This window comes from Ranitomeya imitator, chromosome 9 (assembly GCF_032444005.1).
Source record: "Ranitomeya imitator isolate aRanImi1 chromosome 9, aRanImi1.pri, whole genome shotgun sequence".
Taxonomy (NCBI): domain Eukaryota; kingdom Metazoa; phylum Chordata; class Amphibia; order Anura; family Dendrobatidae; genus Ranitomeya; species Ranitomeya imitator.
The window spans coordinates 49,834,605-49,852,907 of NC_091290.1; the positions used below are offsets into that span (position 1 = coordinate 49,834,605).

The window sequence follows — 18,303 nt, forward strand, 5'->3', positions numbered from 1 at the left end:
CTCACACTTCCGCAGCATAGCAGAAGGGGCATAATGACCATGACCACAGAGGGTGCAACTAGGCCCATAGGAGAGGGAGGCCCACCAACACCGAAGACCCACATTCAGCTGTAGTGTATTTCAGTGTAGAGATCCCCCAGCTCCCTGCACTGCAATAGATGTTGATGGCCAATCACAGGCTTGTAGCTGACATCGGTGTGACTGTCTTGAGTGAGGGGGAGCATTATACAAGGGTTGGGGACATTATATAAGGAAGGAGCCCAGTACCAAGAAGAGGCTAGGATGGGGGACACTATAACAAGAAGAGTCCTAAGATAGGGGACATTATTCCAGGAAGGCATCCAAGATGAGGGACATTATTACAGGATAGGGCTAGGATGGGAGACATTATTCCAGAAATGGGTCCATTATTACAGATGGGGGACAATATTAGAGAAAGGTGCCAGGATGGGGACATCATTACTTGGAGGCTGAACATGTACTGCTTGTCTTTATAGGATCTAGAGCGCTACAAAGGTCCTTACATCTGACCAACATGGAGGTGGAAGCCAAGGTCCAAATTTTTTACCAGCGCCCATCGGATCCTAGTTACACCACTGCACAGCAGTGAAGAGTAACATCACTGTATTCGCCTTGGTAATGCCAAAATAAGTGGCTAGAATAATAATTTCAACTATTGTACAAAGTACAGTCATTTTACATATGGCCTCCACTTACAACTTTAACAATGCCATGTACAGCTTCACTTCATTGCCTATAAGAATGAAAACAAGCAAGCTAAGACTACTGCAAATACTGCTAGAGGCAAAATGATGGAAAGCAAATGTTCATAAATGACAACCACTTCACAGTTTCACATCATTGCATACAAGTAGGACAAGAGTAAAAGCCGATGAGACTACTGTAAATTTCAACATTTCCACTGCAATGACAACAGTAAAGCCCACTTAAACCACAATGAAGGCAGACGGCACCACTATAAAGTATATCGTTGGATTGTCTTATTTTGCTTTATCTGTACTGTTAGGTGTATTTTCTCCAATATAATAGATAAAACCAAGGATCTAATATGAATATGATGTGAATGTAGTTTTTGTTTTTTTTGAGGAACCACCGATACCAATAATGAACAACTGGACATTACATGACTTCCAGCACAGCATTCTTAATATTTAGGAGTTTTTAGGAATTTTTATTGGGCATAAAGACACAGCTGTATAAAACGACGCCAGTGTGAGTAGCTCCATTGACTAGAGCAAGCTGTATGCAAATTTTTTCTCGGGAAATCTCAAGTAGTCCAATTGAATGGTGTATAAAACTCTTTGGCCACACTCAATAATGTATTTAATCTGTTTCATTGTTAAAATGTTGTATAGTTTATTGCTATTGCCTTGGATAGGTGAGAAGGAGAAGAGAGTAGAATGAGAGAAGAATTTCAGGAAATTTGACTCAAACTCGATTTGCTTTGTTTGGATCCAATCATCTCTACTATTGACTAACATTAGTCTTGTATTTGAAATCATACAGGTATAAATGTAAAGGGGTTGGCCACTTTCCTCTCAAATTTCTGATATGCGACAACATCTTGACCCTGATTCATCGAGCAGTTTCCTTAGGACAGGTCAAAAATATCAGCTTGCTGGGAGTCTAACAAGAAGCACCGAATCGTAGCTCCTTACATATTGTTGTAGCCGTTTGGGGGTCCTGAAACCGAGCTGCCATTCGCTTCAATGGGAACTAAGCTGCAGTACCCCAAGTCAGCCACTACTCAGTGTAAGAAGCTGCCATACTTTTTCTTCATGCAGTGCATCATTTTAGTGGCCACAGGACTTGATAACAGCTGATTGGTTTTGGTGCCCACTAATGATGAGCGAGTGTGCTCGTTACTCGAGATTTCCGAGCATGCTTGGGTGTTCTCCGAGTATTTTGAGCATGCTCAGAGATTATGTTTGAGTCTTCGCAGCTGCATGATTTGCAGCTGCTAGACAGCCTGAATACATGTGGGTATTGCAGCTGCAGAGACACAAACATAATCTACGAGCACATCCAAGATACTCGGAGAACACCCAAGAGTGCTCGGAAAACTCGAGTAACGAGCACACTCGCTCATCAATAGTGCCCACCAATTAAAGCGTGTTGACCAATCTTAAGGATATGACATCAGCATCTTAATTTTGCTCAACACCTTGAATGGACTTGCAATATTTTCTAATAAAATTAAAAAAAAACTTACACACTGCATATCTAAAGTCTGGCAACTCTTCTGACATTCTGCCCCCTTAGTGTCTGCTGTCTTGTTTGTGCAGTCAAAGTAAACTTTAGGAGCAGCACACACTATAAAATACATAAAAAATAAAAATTAGTTTATGAAAAGCAGGCAAAATAATTGTAAGAATAGAACAATAAATATAAAAAAAATCATTTAAAATTACATTATTGGCCAACAAGTATGTAAGTGAACTTTCAAGGACATTCTTAGGAAAATTAATGATTTCTCTCAGATTAGCAAAAAAGTAGACTACCCTGCATCCCTAATGGCTCAATATTCAGACTTTTTCCCTATGTATCTACGACTTGAGAATCTGTGCTGCCATATGTCAGATGCTGGGGATGCTGTCACAAAGTTGGGGTTACTTTGAATCAGTAGAAGACCTCTGGTGCACCATTGTCTTTGGATAAGTAGAAGACCTGTAAAGCACCATTTTCTTTGAATCAGTAGAAGACCTCTAATGCACCATTTTCTTTGAATCAGTAGAAGACCTCTGGTGCACCATTGTCTTTGGATAAGTAGAAGACCTCTAAAGCACCATTTTCTTTGAATCAGTAGAAGACCTCTAATGCACCATTTTCTTTGAATCAGTAGAAGACCACTGGTGCACCATTTTCTTTTAATCAGTAGAAGACCTCTAAGTAATGCACCATTCTGTTTGAATCAGTAGAAGACCTCTGGTGCACCATTTTCTTTGAATCAGTAGAAGACCTCTGGTGCACCATTTTCTTTGAATTAGTAGAAGACCTCTGGTGCACCATTTTCTTTGAATCAGTAGAAGACCTCTGGTGCACCATTTTCTTTGAATCAGTAGAAGACCTCTGGTGCACCATTGTCTTTGAATCAGTAGAAGACCTCTAACGCATCATTTTCTTTGAATCAGTAGAAGACCTCTGGTGCACCATTGTCTTTGAATCAGTAGAAGACCTCTAATGCACCATTTTCTTTGAATTAGTAGAAGACCTCTGGTGCACCATTTTCTTTGAATCAGTAGAAGACCTCTAATGTACATTTTCTTTGACTCAGTAGAACACCTCTGGTGTACCATTTTATTCTGGTGTAAGATTCCTTTAACAGCTTTTATATTTAACAAAGGAAGAACACACAGTACGTTCTATTGTCCTCTCTTTGACATGCACTCAATCCTTTGTTTGTTTTTCACCTTCTAGGAAATGGTGAATACACACCTGTTTGTTCTGTTCTTCCAATACAGTCTAGTTTTCCAGAAGAGCAGGTGCTGAAAAATATATGTATGTATGAGCATGCAAGGAGTCATCTATGGGGCATTGTAGGGTGATAACAAACAGGGGAACTGCTTTAGTTTTTCATAAACAACTCCACACTTGTCCATGGGTTGTACCTGTTACCACAACTCAACCCTATTCATTGGGATAAATCTAAGATACAGCCCATGAACAGGTTTGGTGCTATTATTTCTGTACAACAAGCTGACCTTTTTTCTAATTCTAGATTAGCTCCTTACAGAGGTTCTTAAAGAAAGTTTGTTAAAGCCAGATAACTTTTCGCACCAAGCACAGGCAATGGGTGCAGCCTTGGATTCGCCAAACATTTCAGAAGACCTTCTCACCTTCTTATTTTTCATTGCATCACTTCTCTTGTTCCTTTAAAGACAGAGCTGTCAGTTAAAGAAGAAGAGGGTCGAGGGAGATGAGAAACAAGTAAATGAGTAGATGCACTAAACTTCTGGCCCTATCAAGGGTGCATCTAGCACCTGTGCTTGTTTTCCACAGACATTTCATATTGTCAGTCTCGCTTTAAAGGGGTTGACCAGAATGATTTCATTTTTTTCAATATGCACCTAAAAACTAACAGGTAGGTTGTAGCTAACAGAGTAAACTACCTGCCTGTTTTACCTGGTGTTACCTGGCAATTCAGCTGCTGCACATTAATAGAGCAGCTCTTCTTCTCCCAGGCTGCTCTGTTCTACAGGACATGAATGCCGACGTCATGCTGATTGACACTAAGCTCCCAACAGGTAGGTAACAGTGAGCTTGCTGTCAGTCAGCATAATGTCAGCAGTGACACCCCATCAACAGAGCAGAGCATAAGAGTAGCTGCTGCCCTGTCAAAGTGACATCAGCAGAAGCCACTGAGTCGTCTGTAAGAGCGGTCAGTAATTGCTTTGTGCCATCAGAGATTGGTGCCAGGCACAACAGGCAGGTAAGTATTAACTACCTGCATGTTAGTTACTAGGCTCATAGTACAAAAAAAAAATATTCTTGGATAACCCCTTAAAGTTTGTTTTTTTTAAAGATGTAACTAACAAATAATGTTTGAAGCCTAATGTTTAAGACATTTTGATTGTTAAAATGTAGCTTCCAAGTGGTAATTTCAGGAAACATGGAAGCAAGGGTGAAGGTAGCTTTTGTTTTTTTACATGTGTACATAACTGTTGTGGATTCTGTTTTTGGGCTCCCTCTGGTGGTTACAGATGGTACTGGGTGACTTGTGTTCTCTGCGGTCTCTGGTGTCCACCTGTTCTATCAGGATATGGGAGTTTCCTATTTAACCTGGCTTTCTTGTCATTTCCTCGCCGGCGATCAATGTAATCAGTGTGTCTTGTTACCTCTGCTTTCCGCTTCTGTAATCTTCAGGACAAGCTAAGTTTTTGATTTTCCTGTTCCACGTTTTGCTTTATTTTTGTTTTAGTCCAGCTTGCAGTTATTTGATTCCTTGTTGCTGGTTGCTCTAGTGGGCTGATATTACTCCTCATGTTCCATGAGTTGGCACATGAGTTCAGGTAATTTCAGGATGGTTTTTTTGTAGGGTTTTTCGCTGACCGCGCAGTTCACTTTTGTATCCTCTGCTATCTAGTTTTAGCGGGCCTCATTTTGCTGAATCTGTTTTCATTACTACGTATGTGCTTTCCTCTCATTTCACCGTCATTACATGTGGGGGGCTGCTATTTCTGTGGGGTGTTTCTCTGGAGGCAAGAGAGGTCTTTGTTTCTTCTAATAGGGGAAGCTAGTCCTTCGGCTGGCGCGAGACGTCTAGAATCATCGTAGGCACGTTCCTCGGCTACTGCTAGTGTTGTGAATTAGGTTCAGGATCGCGGTCAGCTCAGTTTCCATCACCCTAGAGCTTGTTCTGTTTTTTGTGTGCTTGTCCTTTTGTGATCCCCTGCCATTGGGATCATGACAGTATCGCCGGCCCGAAAAGTGGTAATCGTATTGGCTGAAGTAGGAGGAAAAGTAGTCTGAGGAAGTTTTTTTTTTTTTTTTTTTCCTTCCCTCAGAGTTTGCTGCCTAGCCTTAATTGCTGCCTGGCTGCGTCTTACCTCCTCTTAATCCTTGAATGGCTCCGACCTCAGCTGTTTATCATGGACGTCCAGAGTTTGGCTTCCAGCCTGAATAATCTTGCTGCTAAGGTTCAAAATATACAAGATTTTGTTGTACATGCTCCTATGTCTGAACCTAGAATTCCTATCCCAGAGTTTTTTTCTGGAGATAGATCTAGTTTTCTGAATTTTAGGAACAATTGCAAGTTGTTTCTTTCTCGCTCCTCTGGAGACCCTGCTCAGCAAGTCAAAATTGTAATATCTTTCCTGCGGGGTGACCCTCAGAATTGGGCATTTGCATTGGCACCAGGGGATCCTGCGTTGCTCAATGTGGATGCGTTTTTTCTGGCATTGGGTTTGCTCTATGAGGAACCTAACCTAGAGATTCAGGCTGAAAAAGCTTTATTGGCTCTCTCTCAGGGGCAAGATGAAGCAGAAATATATTGTCAGAAATTTCGGAAATGGTCGGTGCTTACTCAGTGGAATGAGTGCGCTCTGGCTGCAAAATTCAGAGATGGCCTTTCTGAGGCCATTAAAGATGTTATGGTGGGGTTCCCGGCGCCTACAGGTCTGAATGAGTCTATGACTATGGCTATTCAGATTGATCGGCGTTTACGGGAGCGCAAACCTGTGCACCATTTGGCGGTGTCTTCTGAACAGGCACCTGAGACAATGCAATGTGATAGAATTCAGTCCAGAAGTGAACGGCAAAACTATAGGCGGAAAAATGGGTTGTGTTTTTATTGTGGTGATTCAGCTCATGTTATATCAGCATGCTCTAAACGCACAAAAAAGGTTGATAAGTCTGTTGCCATTAGTACTTTACAGTCTAAGTTCATTCTGTCTGTGACTCTGATTTGTTCATTATCAGCCATTTCCGTCGATGCCTATGTGGATTCAGGCGCTGCCCTGAGTCTTATGGATTGGTCATTTGCCAACCGCTGTGGGCTTAGTCTGGAGCCTCTGGAAGTCCCTATTCCTTTGAAAGGAATTGACTCTACACCTTTGGCTATGAATAAACCTCAGTAGTGGACACACGTGACCATGCGTATGACTCCCGTTCATCAGGAGGTGATTCGCTTCCTGGTACTGTATAATTTACATGATGTCTTAGTGCTTGGTCTGCCATGGTTACAAACTCATAACCCAGTCTTGGACTGGAAAACGATGTCTGTGTTAAGCTGGGGATGTCAGGGGGTTCATGATGATGCACCTCCGATTTCTATCGCTTCATCTACTCCTTCTGAGGTTCCTGTATTTTTGTCTGATTATCGGGATGTTTTTGAGGAGCCTAAGCTCAATTCGCTTCCTCCTCACAGGGATTGCGATTGTGCTATAGATTTGATTCCTGGCAGTAAATTTCCTAAAGGTCGTTTGTTCAATCTGTCAGTGCCAGAGCATACTGCTATGCGGGATTATGTTAAGGAGTCCTTGGAAAAGGGACATATCTGTCCATCTTCATTTCCTTTGGGAGCAGGTTTTTTTTTCGTGGCCAAAAAAGATGGTTCCTTGAGGCCTTGTATAGATTACCGTCTTTTGAATAAGATTACGGTCAAATATCAGTATCCTTTGCCATTGTTGACTGATTTGTTCGCTCGCATTAAGGGGGCTAAATGGTTCACTAAGATTGATCTTCGGGGTGCGTATAATCTTGTGCGGATTAAGCAGGGTGATGAGTGGAAAACTGCATTTAATACGCCTGAGGGCCATTTTGAGTATTTAGTGATGCCTTTTGGACTTTCTAATGCTCCTTCTGTCTTCCAGTCCTTTATGCACGATATTTTCCGTGAATATCTGGATAAATTTATGATTGTCTATTTGGATGATGTTTTGGTTTTTTCTGATGACTGGGAGTCCCATGTTCAGCAGGTCAGGAAGGTGTTTCAGGTTCTGCGGGCCAATTCTTTGTTTGTAAAAGGTTCAAAGTGTCTCTTTAGAGTCCAGAAGATTTCTTTTTTGGGGTATATTTTTTCCCCTTCTACTATTGAGATGGATCACGTCAAGGTTCAAGCTATTTGTGACTGGACGCAGCCTACATCTCTTAAGAGTCTACAGAAGTTCTTGGGCTTTGCTAATTTTTATCGTCGTTTCATAACTAATTTTTCTAGTGTTGTTAAGCCTTTGACGGATCTGACTAAGAAGGGTGCTGATGTTGCTGATTGGTCTCCTGCGGCTGTGGAGGCCTTTCAGGAACTTAAGCGCCGGTTTTCTTCTGCTCCTGTGTTGCGTCAGCCAGATGTTTCGCTTCCTTTTCAGGTTGAGGTTGATGCTTCTGAGATTGGAGCGGGGGCGGTTTTGTCACAGAGAAGCTCCGATTGCTCGGTGATGAAGCCATGTGCGTTCTTTTCTAGAAAGTTTTCGCCCACTGAGCGGAATTATGATGTTGGTAATCGGGAGCTTTTGGCCATGAAGTGGGCATTTGAGGAGTGGCGTCATTGGCTTGAGGGTGCTAGACATCGTGTGGTGGTCTTGACTGATCACAAAAATCTGATTTACCTTGAGTCTGCCAAGCGTCTGAATCCTAGACAGGCTCGTTGGTCACTGTTTTTCTCCCGTTTCGATTTTGTGGTTTCATATCTGCCAGGTTCAAAGAATGTGAAGGCGGATGCTCTTTCTAGGAGTTTTGTGCCTGATTCCCCTGGAAATTCTGAGCCCAATGGTATCCTTAGGGATGGGGTGATTTTGTCGGCTGTCTTCCCAGACTTGCGACGTGCTTTGCAGGAGTTTCAGGCGGATAAACTTGATCGTTGTCCGCCTGAAATACTGTTTGTTCCGGATAATTGGACCAGTAGAGTCATCTCCGAGGTCCATTCTTCTGCGTTGGCAGGTCATCCTGGAATATTTGGTACTAGAGACTTGGTGGCCAGGTCTTTTTGGTGGCCTTCCTTGTCGAGGGATGTGCGTTCTTTTGTGCAGTCTTGTGAAGTTTGCGCTCGGGCTAAGCCTTGCTGTTCTCGGGCCAGTGGATTGTTGTCACCTTTGCCTATCCCGAAGAGGCCTTGGACGCACATTTCCATGGACTTTATTTCGGATCTCCCTGTCTCTCAAAAAATGTCCGTCATCTGGGTTGTGTGTGACCGCTTTTCTAAGATGGTTCATCTGGTCCCCTTGCCTAAGTTACCTTCCTCCTCTGAGTTGGTCCCTCTGTTTTTTCAGAACGTGGTTCGTTTGCATGGGATTCCGGAAAACATTGCTTCTGACAGGGGATCCCAGTTTGTGTCTAGATTTTGGCGGACGTTCTGTGCTAAGATGGGCATTGATTTGTCCTTTTCGTCTGCATTCCATCCTCAGACGAATGGCCAGACGGAACGAACTAATCAGACCTTGGAAACTTATTTAAGGTGTTTTGTTTCTGCTGATCAGGATGACTGGGTTACCTTTTTGCCGCTTGCCGAATTTGCCCTTAATAATCGGGCTAGTTCTGCTACCTTGGTTTCTCCTTTCTTTTGTAATTCGGGGTTTCATCCTCGTTTTTCCTCTGGTCAGGTGGAGCCTTCTGATTGTCCTGGAGTGGACATGGTGGTGGATAGGTTGCATCAGATTTGGAGTCATGTGGTGGACAATTTGAAGTTGTCCCAGGAGAGGGCTCAGCAGTTTGCTAATCGCCGTCGCCGCGTGGGTCCTCGACTTCGTGTTGGGGACTTGGTGTGGTTGTCTTCTCGTTTTGTTCCTATGAAGGTCTCTTCTCCTAAGTTCAAGCCTCGGTTTATCGGTCCCTATAGGATCTTGGAAATTCTTAACCCTGTGTCGTTTCGTTTGGATCTCCCGGCATCGTTTGCTATTCATAATGTGTTCCATCGGTCGTTGTTGCGGAAGTATGAGGTACCTGTTGTTCCTTCTCTTGAGCCTCCTGCTCCGGTGCTGGTGGAGGGAGAATTGGAGTATGTTGTGGAGAAGATCTTGGATTCTCGTGTTTCCAGACGGAAACTTCAGTATTTGGTCAAGTGGAAGGGTTATGGTCAGGAGGATAATTCTTGGGTGGTTGCCTCTGATGTTCATGCTGCTGATTTGGTCCGTGCATTTCATAGGGCTCATCCTGGTCGCCCTGGTGGTTCTCGTGAGGGTTCGGTGACCCCTCCTCAAGGGGGGGGTACTGTTGTGGATTCTGTTTTTGGGCTCCCTCTGGTGGTTACAGATGGTACTGGGTGACTTGTGTTCTCTGCGGTCTCTGGTGTCCACCTGTTCTATCAGGATATGGGAGTTTCCTATTTAACTTGGCTTTCTTGTCATTTCCTCGCCGGCGATCAATGTAATCAGTGTGTCTTGTTACCTCTGCTTTCCGCTTCTGTAATCTTCAGGACAAGCTAAGTTTTTGATTTTCCTGTTCCACGTTTTGCTTTATTTTTGTTTTAGTCCAGCTTGCAGTTATTTGATTCCTTGTTGCTGGTTGCTCTAGTGGGCTGATATTACTCCTCATGTTCCATGAGTTGGCACATGAGTTCAGGTAATTTCAGGATGGTTTTTTTGTAGGGTTTTTCGCTGACCGCGCAGTTCACTTTTGTATCCTCTGCTATCTAGTTTTAGCGGGCCTCATTTTGCTGAATCTGTTTTCATTACTACGTATGTGCTTTCCTCTCATTTCACCGTCATTACATGTGGGGGGCTGCTATTTCTGTGGGGTGTTTCTCTGGAGGCAAGAGAGGTCTTTGTTTCTTCTAATAGGGGAAGCTAGTCCTTCGGCTGGCGCGAGACGTCTAGAATCATTGTAGGCACGTTCCCCGGCTACTGCTAGTGTTGTGAATTAGGTTCAGGATCGCGGTCAGCTCAGTTTCCATCACCCTAGAGCTTGTTCTGTTTTTTGTGTGCTTGTCCTTTTGTGATCCCCTGCCATTGGGATCATGACACATAACTTTCTTTGTACATATCAGTTTCATCAAAGCAACAGTATGAATGGTAAAGACATGGGATTGGCAAACCCGAATGGTAAAGTTTGGGGTACGTACCAAAAACCTAGTGTCCATGCATGGACCCTGAACATGAAATTCTCCCTAAACATCTGGCATTTCCCAAGTTGTCATCTGTGCTGGCTCTGATTGGTGGTAAGTTTGTTACCGACTATCAGAGCGCTGTGGTTCCCACGCTGTCATACAGATTACAGTGTGTGAGCCAGCAGCTGTGACCAGCGGTAAAAAGGTTACCACTGGTCACAGGTGACAGCTAAAGAGAGTGCTACTGTTATCATCATTTGCCTTGTCTCTCTTGCCATCGCACCAGGCCAAGTGAGAAGAGCTGGGCAAAAAACCAGTATTAGCACATCTAATAAATGAACCTTTTCTGGGGCGGCTGTGGGGTGCTATTTTTAGGCTGAGAAGGGCCAATATCCATGGACCCTTCTCAGCCTAAGAATACCAGCCCCCAGCTGTCTGCTTTAGCTTGGCTGGTTGTCAAACATGGGGTTGACCTCAAGTCATTTTTTAAAATTATTTATTTAAATCATTTTTTTTAAATGCCATGTAACGCCCTTATTTTTGCTAACCAGCCAATATAATGCTGACAGCTGGAGACTGCAGCCCACAGCTGTTAGCTTAACCTTTGCTGGCTGTGAAAAACAGAGGAGACCCCATGTCTTTTTTTAACAATTTTTTTACATACTGAGCTGGAGCTTACTGTACATGTATAAAAAGAATAAATAATTGAAAAAAATGGTGTGTGGTCACCCTTAATTTTCCGGAGAAGCTAACGGAAAGCCAACAGCTGGGGCTAGTGTTATTATTCTCGGAAGAAGCCAATATCCATGAAGCTTCTAAGGCTATTAAAATCAGCTCACAGCTATCTGCGTAGCCTTTACTAGTTAGTAAAGTAATGACCACCCAAAGAAATGCCAAAAAAATGCAAGGGCTTAACAGACAGCTATAGGTTAATACTAATAGGTTGGGAAGGGGCCATGGATGTTGGCCCCCATCTAGACTAGAAAGACCAGTCATCAAGAGCCTCAGATTAGGTTCATCCATTAGATGCGCCAAATCTGGAGCTTAGCCTCAGCTCTTCCCACTTGCCCTGGTGCGGTGGCAAGTGGGGTAAGAGTTTTGAGATCGATGTCAACTGTTTTTTGTCATCTGACAGAAAGCCCAGGGCTTAGTAATGGAGAAGCATTTATAAGACACCCTGATTACTAACCCCTTTGTGAAAATTAAATAAAGAAGACACACACATGAAAAAGCCTTCTAATTGAACAAAACACACAAAAAAAATCCTTTTTTTGAAATACACACTCCCCACCCTCTTTTACCCATTTACTTTGTCCCACAAAGAGGCCAATTTTGCTTCATCTGGATTGCATGGCTGAGCATTGGCATGATGCAGCCGCTCAACTGTGAATCCAGAAGACACTGAGCTGAGCCTGAGTGCAGCTTCAGTGACCTGTGATGACATCATTGAGGCTACCACCAATCACAGGCAGCAATTCTCAGGCTCAGCTCAGCGAATCCACATGGCTGAGCGGTGAAATCATGTCACCGCTCATCCATGCAGTCCAAATGAAGCAGAGTTTTTCTCTTTGTGGGATAAATGGACTGTCGTCGGAAAAGTTGAGGATAATGGTGTTTTATTATTTTTAGCTTTATATTACTAAATGGGTAAAAGAGATTGGGGAGTGTTCATTTCAAATAAAGGAGTTTTTCTTTGTGCGTCTTTATTTAAAGGGAACCTGTCACCCCCAAAATCGAAGGTGAGCTAAGCCCACCGGCATCAGGGGCTTATCTACAGCATTCTGTAATGCTGTAGATAAGCCCCCGAAGTATCCTGAAAGATGAGAAAAAGAGGTTAGATTATACTCACCCAGGGGCGTTCCCGCTGCGGTCTGGTCCGATGGGTGTCGCGGTCCGGTCCAGCGCCTCCCATCTTCTTACGATGACGTCCTCTTCTTGTCTTCATGCTGCAGCTCCGGCGCAGGCGTACTTCGTCTGCACTGTTGAGGGCAGAGCAAAATACTGCAGTGCGCAGGCTCGGGGAAAGGTCAGAGAGGCAGCATGAAGACAAGAAGAGGACGTCATCGTAAGAAGATGAGAGGCGCTGGACGGACCGCGACGCCCATCGGATCTGACCGCCTGCCCAGGTGAGTATAATCTAACCTCTTTTTCTCATCTTTCAGGTTACATCGGGGGCTTATCTACAGCATTACAGAATGCTGTAGATAAGCCCCTGATGCCGGTAAGCTTAGCTCACCTTCGATTTTGGGGGTGACAGGTTCCCTTTAATTTTCACTATGGAGTTAGTAATGGGGGCGTCTTATAGACACCTTTGGATTACTAACCCATGGGCTTGATGTCAGCTGACAACACAAAGCGGACATCAACCCCATAAATATTACCCCACCTGCCTCCGCACCAGGCTAATTGGGAATAGCCAGGCAAAGTGCAAGAATCAATAAAAAAATAAACTGCGTAGGACCCCTTTATTCTTGATAACCAGCCAGTCAATATAAAGCTAACAACCTGGGGGCTCTAGCCTGAAGCTGTCAGCTTTATATACACTGCTTAGCAAAAACAGAGGGGACCACACGTAATTTTTTTGTTTTATTTAATTACTTATTGCACAGGTGCCGGCTGATGAATAGTCTCAGCATCGTACACCCGTTGCTATCAGCGAAATCAAGCATGCAATGATGAGAGTAGTATTCTCATCAGCCGATGCCTATGACCGGTGGTAAACTTTTCACCACCATTCAGAGCTACTGGCATGCACACAACCATCTGTGTGACAACATGGGAACCACAGCGCTCTTGTTGGCGGTAACAAACTTACCATCGATCATAGCTGGTGTTCCCGCACTGTCACACAGATGACCGCATGGAAAATGCTGGATGATTGGGCACCCTATTAATTTGAATAAGGTCCAGGTTCAGGTTCAAGTACAGGTACTGTTCTGGTACCCGAATGAAACTTTTTAAAAATGTTTGGGCGAACCCGATGGACCCGAAGATCCATGGGCCCATCCATCACTACTATAGACTAAACAATACTCAGAGAAGGTTTTCTGTATTCTAATAAAACTATTAGAGGGCACTCACCATATAGCTCCATTGTCGTGAACCACTTCTCCAGGTGGCACTGCTGTACCTTTGTAGTAGCAAGAACAAGCTGATGGTAGCACGCATCTACTGCTATCATCCAGATAGGTTCCATTCTGACATATGCACCCATCAATCGGGACAAAGGAGATGTCACAAGTAATATCATGACTACTGAGAGAGCGACAAGTTGGCTGGCAGGTGCTTATTGAATAACTGTAGGACAAGGATGCAGGACACGTAGACATAAATGAACCTGGGATATAGAAGTAGAAAATGTCAACGAATGTTTTTAAAACAATTTCTTAGCAGAAGAACAAATGTATTTTGGCCTTCAAACTTTAATTAATGTCTACCCATAAATGAGACAAATGGGTCACACATGACACACACAAATGATCATTGTATGAAACTTGCCAAATATACAAAAACATTTGGCCACAATCCAACAAGCCTTCTTCTGCAGGGAACTTTTAGGTATATTCCGAACAATTAAGCTAGTTAATGTAATCCTGCATTTTATCTGAAGATTTAAAGAAAATCACCGTAAAGGGGATTTCCTGTTCTTTAGATAGTCATTTCGAACAACATTTTCTCATTTGATGTCTATAAAAAGCTATTACTCACTTTTATTACACACTTTGCATTTTTAACTCTGAAAAACCTCTCTAAAGTAGTTGTACCACAAGGTGTTTCCCTTCCTATCAACTCTGCAGTATGTTGCCCGTTGTTAAGGTAAATCCATCTTTAACCACAGAGCTGCAGAGACAGATTGTGTCGTGGGTAGATCACTGCTACCATGTCCAACATCTTTCCTGAGTTAATAAATCTCTGAGTTAATAATTTCTGTAATAAACTCTTTTTGTCCGCCCGTGTGATGATTTATGAGGTTTTGATATTCTATTACTAGGTCAGCGTTTTATGCTTGTAAAGAATAATAGCTATTATTCTTCTGCTTGTCATAGTTCGGAGCGACATAACCCAGTCCTTGCTCCCCTTACGAGAGAGATGCAATGCATGTTGGAAGTAATCACAGTGAAATACTGGTAGACTCCTAAATACTGTGTATGCTCCCCTTCACGGACAGAAAAGCAAATTGGTGAGCATAGGCAAAGGCCACCCATGGAAGCACGGTGGCTCAGTGGCTATAGCATTGTTGCATTACAGTGCTGGAGCCTTGTGTTCATATCCTACCAAGGACAACATCTGCAAGGAGTTTGTATGTCCTCCCCACGATTGTGGGGGTTTCCTCCTACCCTAGAAAGACTTATTGGGCGAACAGAGATGGTGATGATGTCTGTAAAGCGATGTGGAATTAATCGTGCTATATAAGCTTAAAATATAAATAAGCATAAGGGAATAAAATAAAAAAGAACCCTGTAACAGTAATGAAAACCGTGATGTGTATAGGCAGAGGTTTTTCATTGGCTATCGGTGGGAGGGGAGGAGCCTGTATGACTAGTGCACAGTGCAGCCCGGTCCCGGGCAGCTGTGAAAATTATGTTTTTCTCTGAAATGCCCCAACATTTCAGAGACAAACATACATGTCTGGGATACTACAGCCACTGGCGATACATGCTGTCTACGGTTTGGGCACCAAGTATCAGCTGACAGGTTCTCTTTAATAATAAAATGCCAAGGTAATGTATTAGACACTTGTGTCTGAGTCTGTGCTGCTAAGGTGTGCAGCGCTCATTCATGAAGGGATTCTGTGCCTCACAGCATGACCGCCACTGAGCGCTACGTTTCTTCTTTACTAAGCAACTATATATAGGGCCTAACTGATATGGATATGCCCGAGCTATGAAATCCATTTAAGACTTCACATTCTATCACTCTAAAGACCCAACATCCTTCAGGTGTCCAAAAAATGGAGGAAACAGCAAGCGCTGCTAAATAACATGTTGCCAGGCCTACAAGTCAGATGAGCCCCTGGGGATCTCGGCAGGTAGAAGGAAGTTTTCAGGGATCTGGTCTTCATGGTTGCTTGACCAGGGTCCTGCAAATCAATGTTATCATCTGTGCTCCATAATGTTAATACCTTTAAAAAGGTACAGTGTTTATGCTCCTGAGCGAGCCTCGTCAACCTCTAGGCCACGTAACAGTTTCTAGGTCAGCTTTGGCTATAATTACACCCATGCCTGTAATTCCCGTAACAGATTGTTTTCTAGGACTTTTCACTTGTTTGGCTCATTGACTGCTTCATCTTCGATTTTTCTTTTTTTTTTTCTTTAAATAGGCGTAATGTATAGAAAAAGGTTGTTGATCCCTGACCTACGTGAATGTGGCTCTTTATGAGCAGCAAGTTGTCGCGAGCATAAGCAAGTTGCCAAAAACAAACAACAAATAAAGGATTTTTTGCAACTTGTTGTTTACACTGCAATCACAGTCACATATATTATGGTACAGTATACGGTGCAGGATATTGAGATGTTTGGCCGCTCTATATGTCGCAATTTATACGGTTAGCTTAGAACTGAAAAGTAGGCATAAATAAAAGCATAAATGCAATTTTGTATAGCAATTATTTTATGAAGGTCGTTTACTGACTAATTGATTCAAGCAATAATATGAATATCTTATACTTCTCTTTGTGAGAATAGCATTTTACTTACTGCAGACATTTTGACGCCATCCTTTTAAAATAATCCCCTTGCTAGCGCAGGCGTACACATAGGAGGACAGAGCGGCACACATGCACTCCTCGCTCTTGGCACAGTTGCAGGAATCAAACATACAGTTCTAGAAAAAAAGTAAATAACAAACACTGAGCATAATAGCCAACCTTTGTATTTACAATGTAAGCATGACGTGGCCCAAGTCTTGTCCTCAATTAATATTGGATCTTTGGTGGGATTCATTTCCTTATCATGCTGAGTTATCAAATTATCACTGTCATCAAATTTTGCATCAATAAATAGTACATGCAAATATAAGACGATTTGTAATGTATCTCATCAAAGAAATCTGCTCTACTTATAAGACACTTTCGCCTCCCGGTCCGTACCGAACACCTAGTGTCCGAGCATGGACCCCGACTTCTCCAGAAAGTCCATGATACTGTTCGAGTTCGGCAGTCCGAACACTCTGTGGGCACATCAGGCTCAATCACAGCCATGTCAAGTATTGGCCGCTGCGCACACATTTCCTCAACATAGGAACATAAAAGAAGTAACTTAAAGGGGTATTCCCATCTCCAAGATCCTATCTCAATATGTGTATTAATAATAATATTAGCAAATATTTCCAATTAGAAATGTAGTATAGTTCTTCTGATGCACTATGTCGCTTACACCATGTGCAGTCATTGCAGTAGCTTGGGTATCCATGGTATGACCACTAACAGCTAACTTATTCATTGTCATTATATGAGTGATGGTAACCATGGATACCTAAGCTACTGTAATCCCCTGCACATGGGGTAATCAGAAGAACTATACTACATTTCTAATTGGAGGCATTTGCTAATGTTATTATCATTACACTTGCTACACTTTGGGATAGGATTTTAGAGATGAAAATACCCCTTTAATGCAAACTCCGTGCTAGACACACATAGTGATGCATTATTTTACATTGAATGTGTACGGTGTGCATCATTTGGGCAAATATGGCGCTGAGCGGACACTACTGGCACGATATGACTTTGTGCGGGCTCAGTATAATAATAGATTGCCAATAATCTATAATAATAGATGGCCAATAATCTATAATAATAGATGGCTCTGTGTGTAAAAGAAAACTCCAGCCTATTGACACACTGTTACCCCTAAGTAACGCTGTACAATGCACTTACTGTATTACTGTATGTACAGCCCTGTATTAAGGTATTTTTGTATTTCCCTTCTACATTTTGTGATGAATTATACATTTACCTGAGTGTAAATATCTGGATTAACTTTCGGATGGCATTCTGCAAAGGGTCCTGCGTCATCACTTAGCATTGAACACCAATGTTTAGCGTAAAGTTCTAGGAAGAAAAATACAGAATGTTACATCTAAACAAACGTATGCATCTTTATAGATGGATTACTGGAAATTAAATTATTCATATGAATGTATTTTTGGGAAAAGATTTAGGATAACTTGTATTTTCATTTCATGCATTTAAAGAGCTTCGGCTAAAGCCTTGATCTAGTTGAAAATAACATTTTTACTTTGAGATATTACATTTTAAAAACAGAAAAACCCTAAAATCCCTACTTTGCGTAAGGGTCCAGTGGGCGGTCCTATTCAGTGATTACCCCTTAAATCCTTACTATGCATCAGGGTCCAGTGGGAGGTCCGATTCAGTGATTACCCCTTCATTCCTTACTATGCATCAGGGTCCAGTGGGCGGTTCTATTTAATGATTGCCCCTTAAATTCCTATTATACGTAAGGGTCCAGTGGGTGGTCCTATTCAGTGATTACCCCTTCATTCCTTACTATGCATCAGGGTCCAGTGGGCGGTTCTATTTAATGATTGCCCCTTAAATCCTTACTATGCATCAGGGTCCAGTGGGCGGTCCTATTCAGTGATTACCCCTTAAATCCTTACTATGCATCAGGGTCCAGTGGGCGGTTCTATTTAATGATTGCCCCTTAAATCCTTACTATGCATCAGGGTCCAGTGGGCGGTTCTATTTAATGATTGCCCCTTAAATCTTTAATATGCATCAGGGTCCAGTGGGCGGTTCTATTTAATGATTGCCCCTTAAATTCCTATTATGCGTAAGGGTCCAGTGG

At 42.7% G+C, this 18,303-nt stretch overlaps 1 protein-coding gene across 1 annotated transcript in view; it reads right to left on the reverse strand.

The window, feature by feature from the left end:
• Window positions 1–18,303, reverse strand: part of LOC138648611 (mucin-5AC-like) — a 94,409-nt gene that overhangs the window by 20,609 nt on the left and 55,497 nt on the right. Inside the window, exons 15-19 of the mRNA XM_069738399.1 lie at window positions 17,452–17,546; window positions 16,192–16,318; window positions 13,577–13,832; window positions 3,457–3,506; window positions 2,234–2,334 (exon numbers count right to left, since the gene is read on the reverse strand). Coding sequence (XP_069594500.1) covers window positions 2,234–2,334; window positions 3,457–3,506; window positions 13,577–13,832; window positions 16,192–16,318; window positions 17,452–17,546 — 629 coding nt within the window. The remainder of the gene's footprint in view (window positions 1–2,233; window positions 2,335–3,456; window positions 3,507–13,576; window positions 13,833–16,191; window positions 16,319–17,451; window positions 17,547–18,303) is intronic.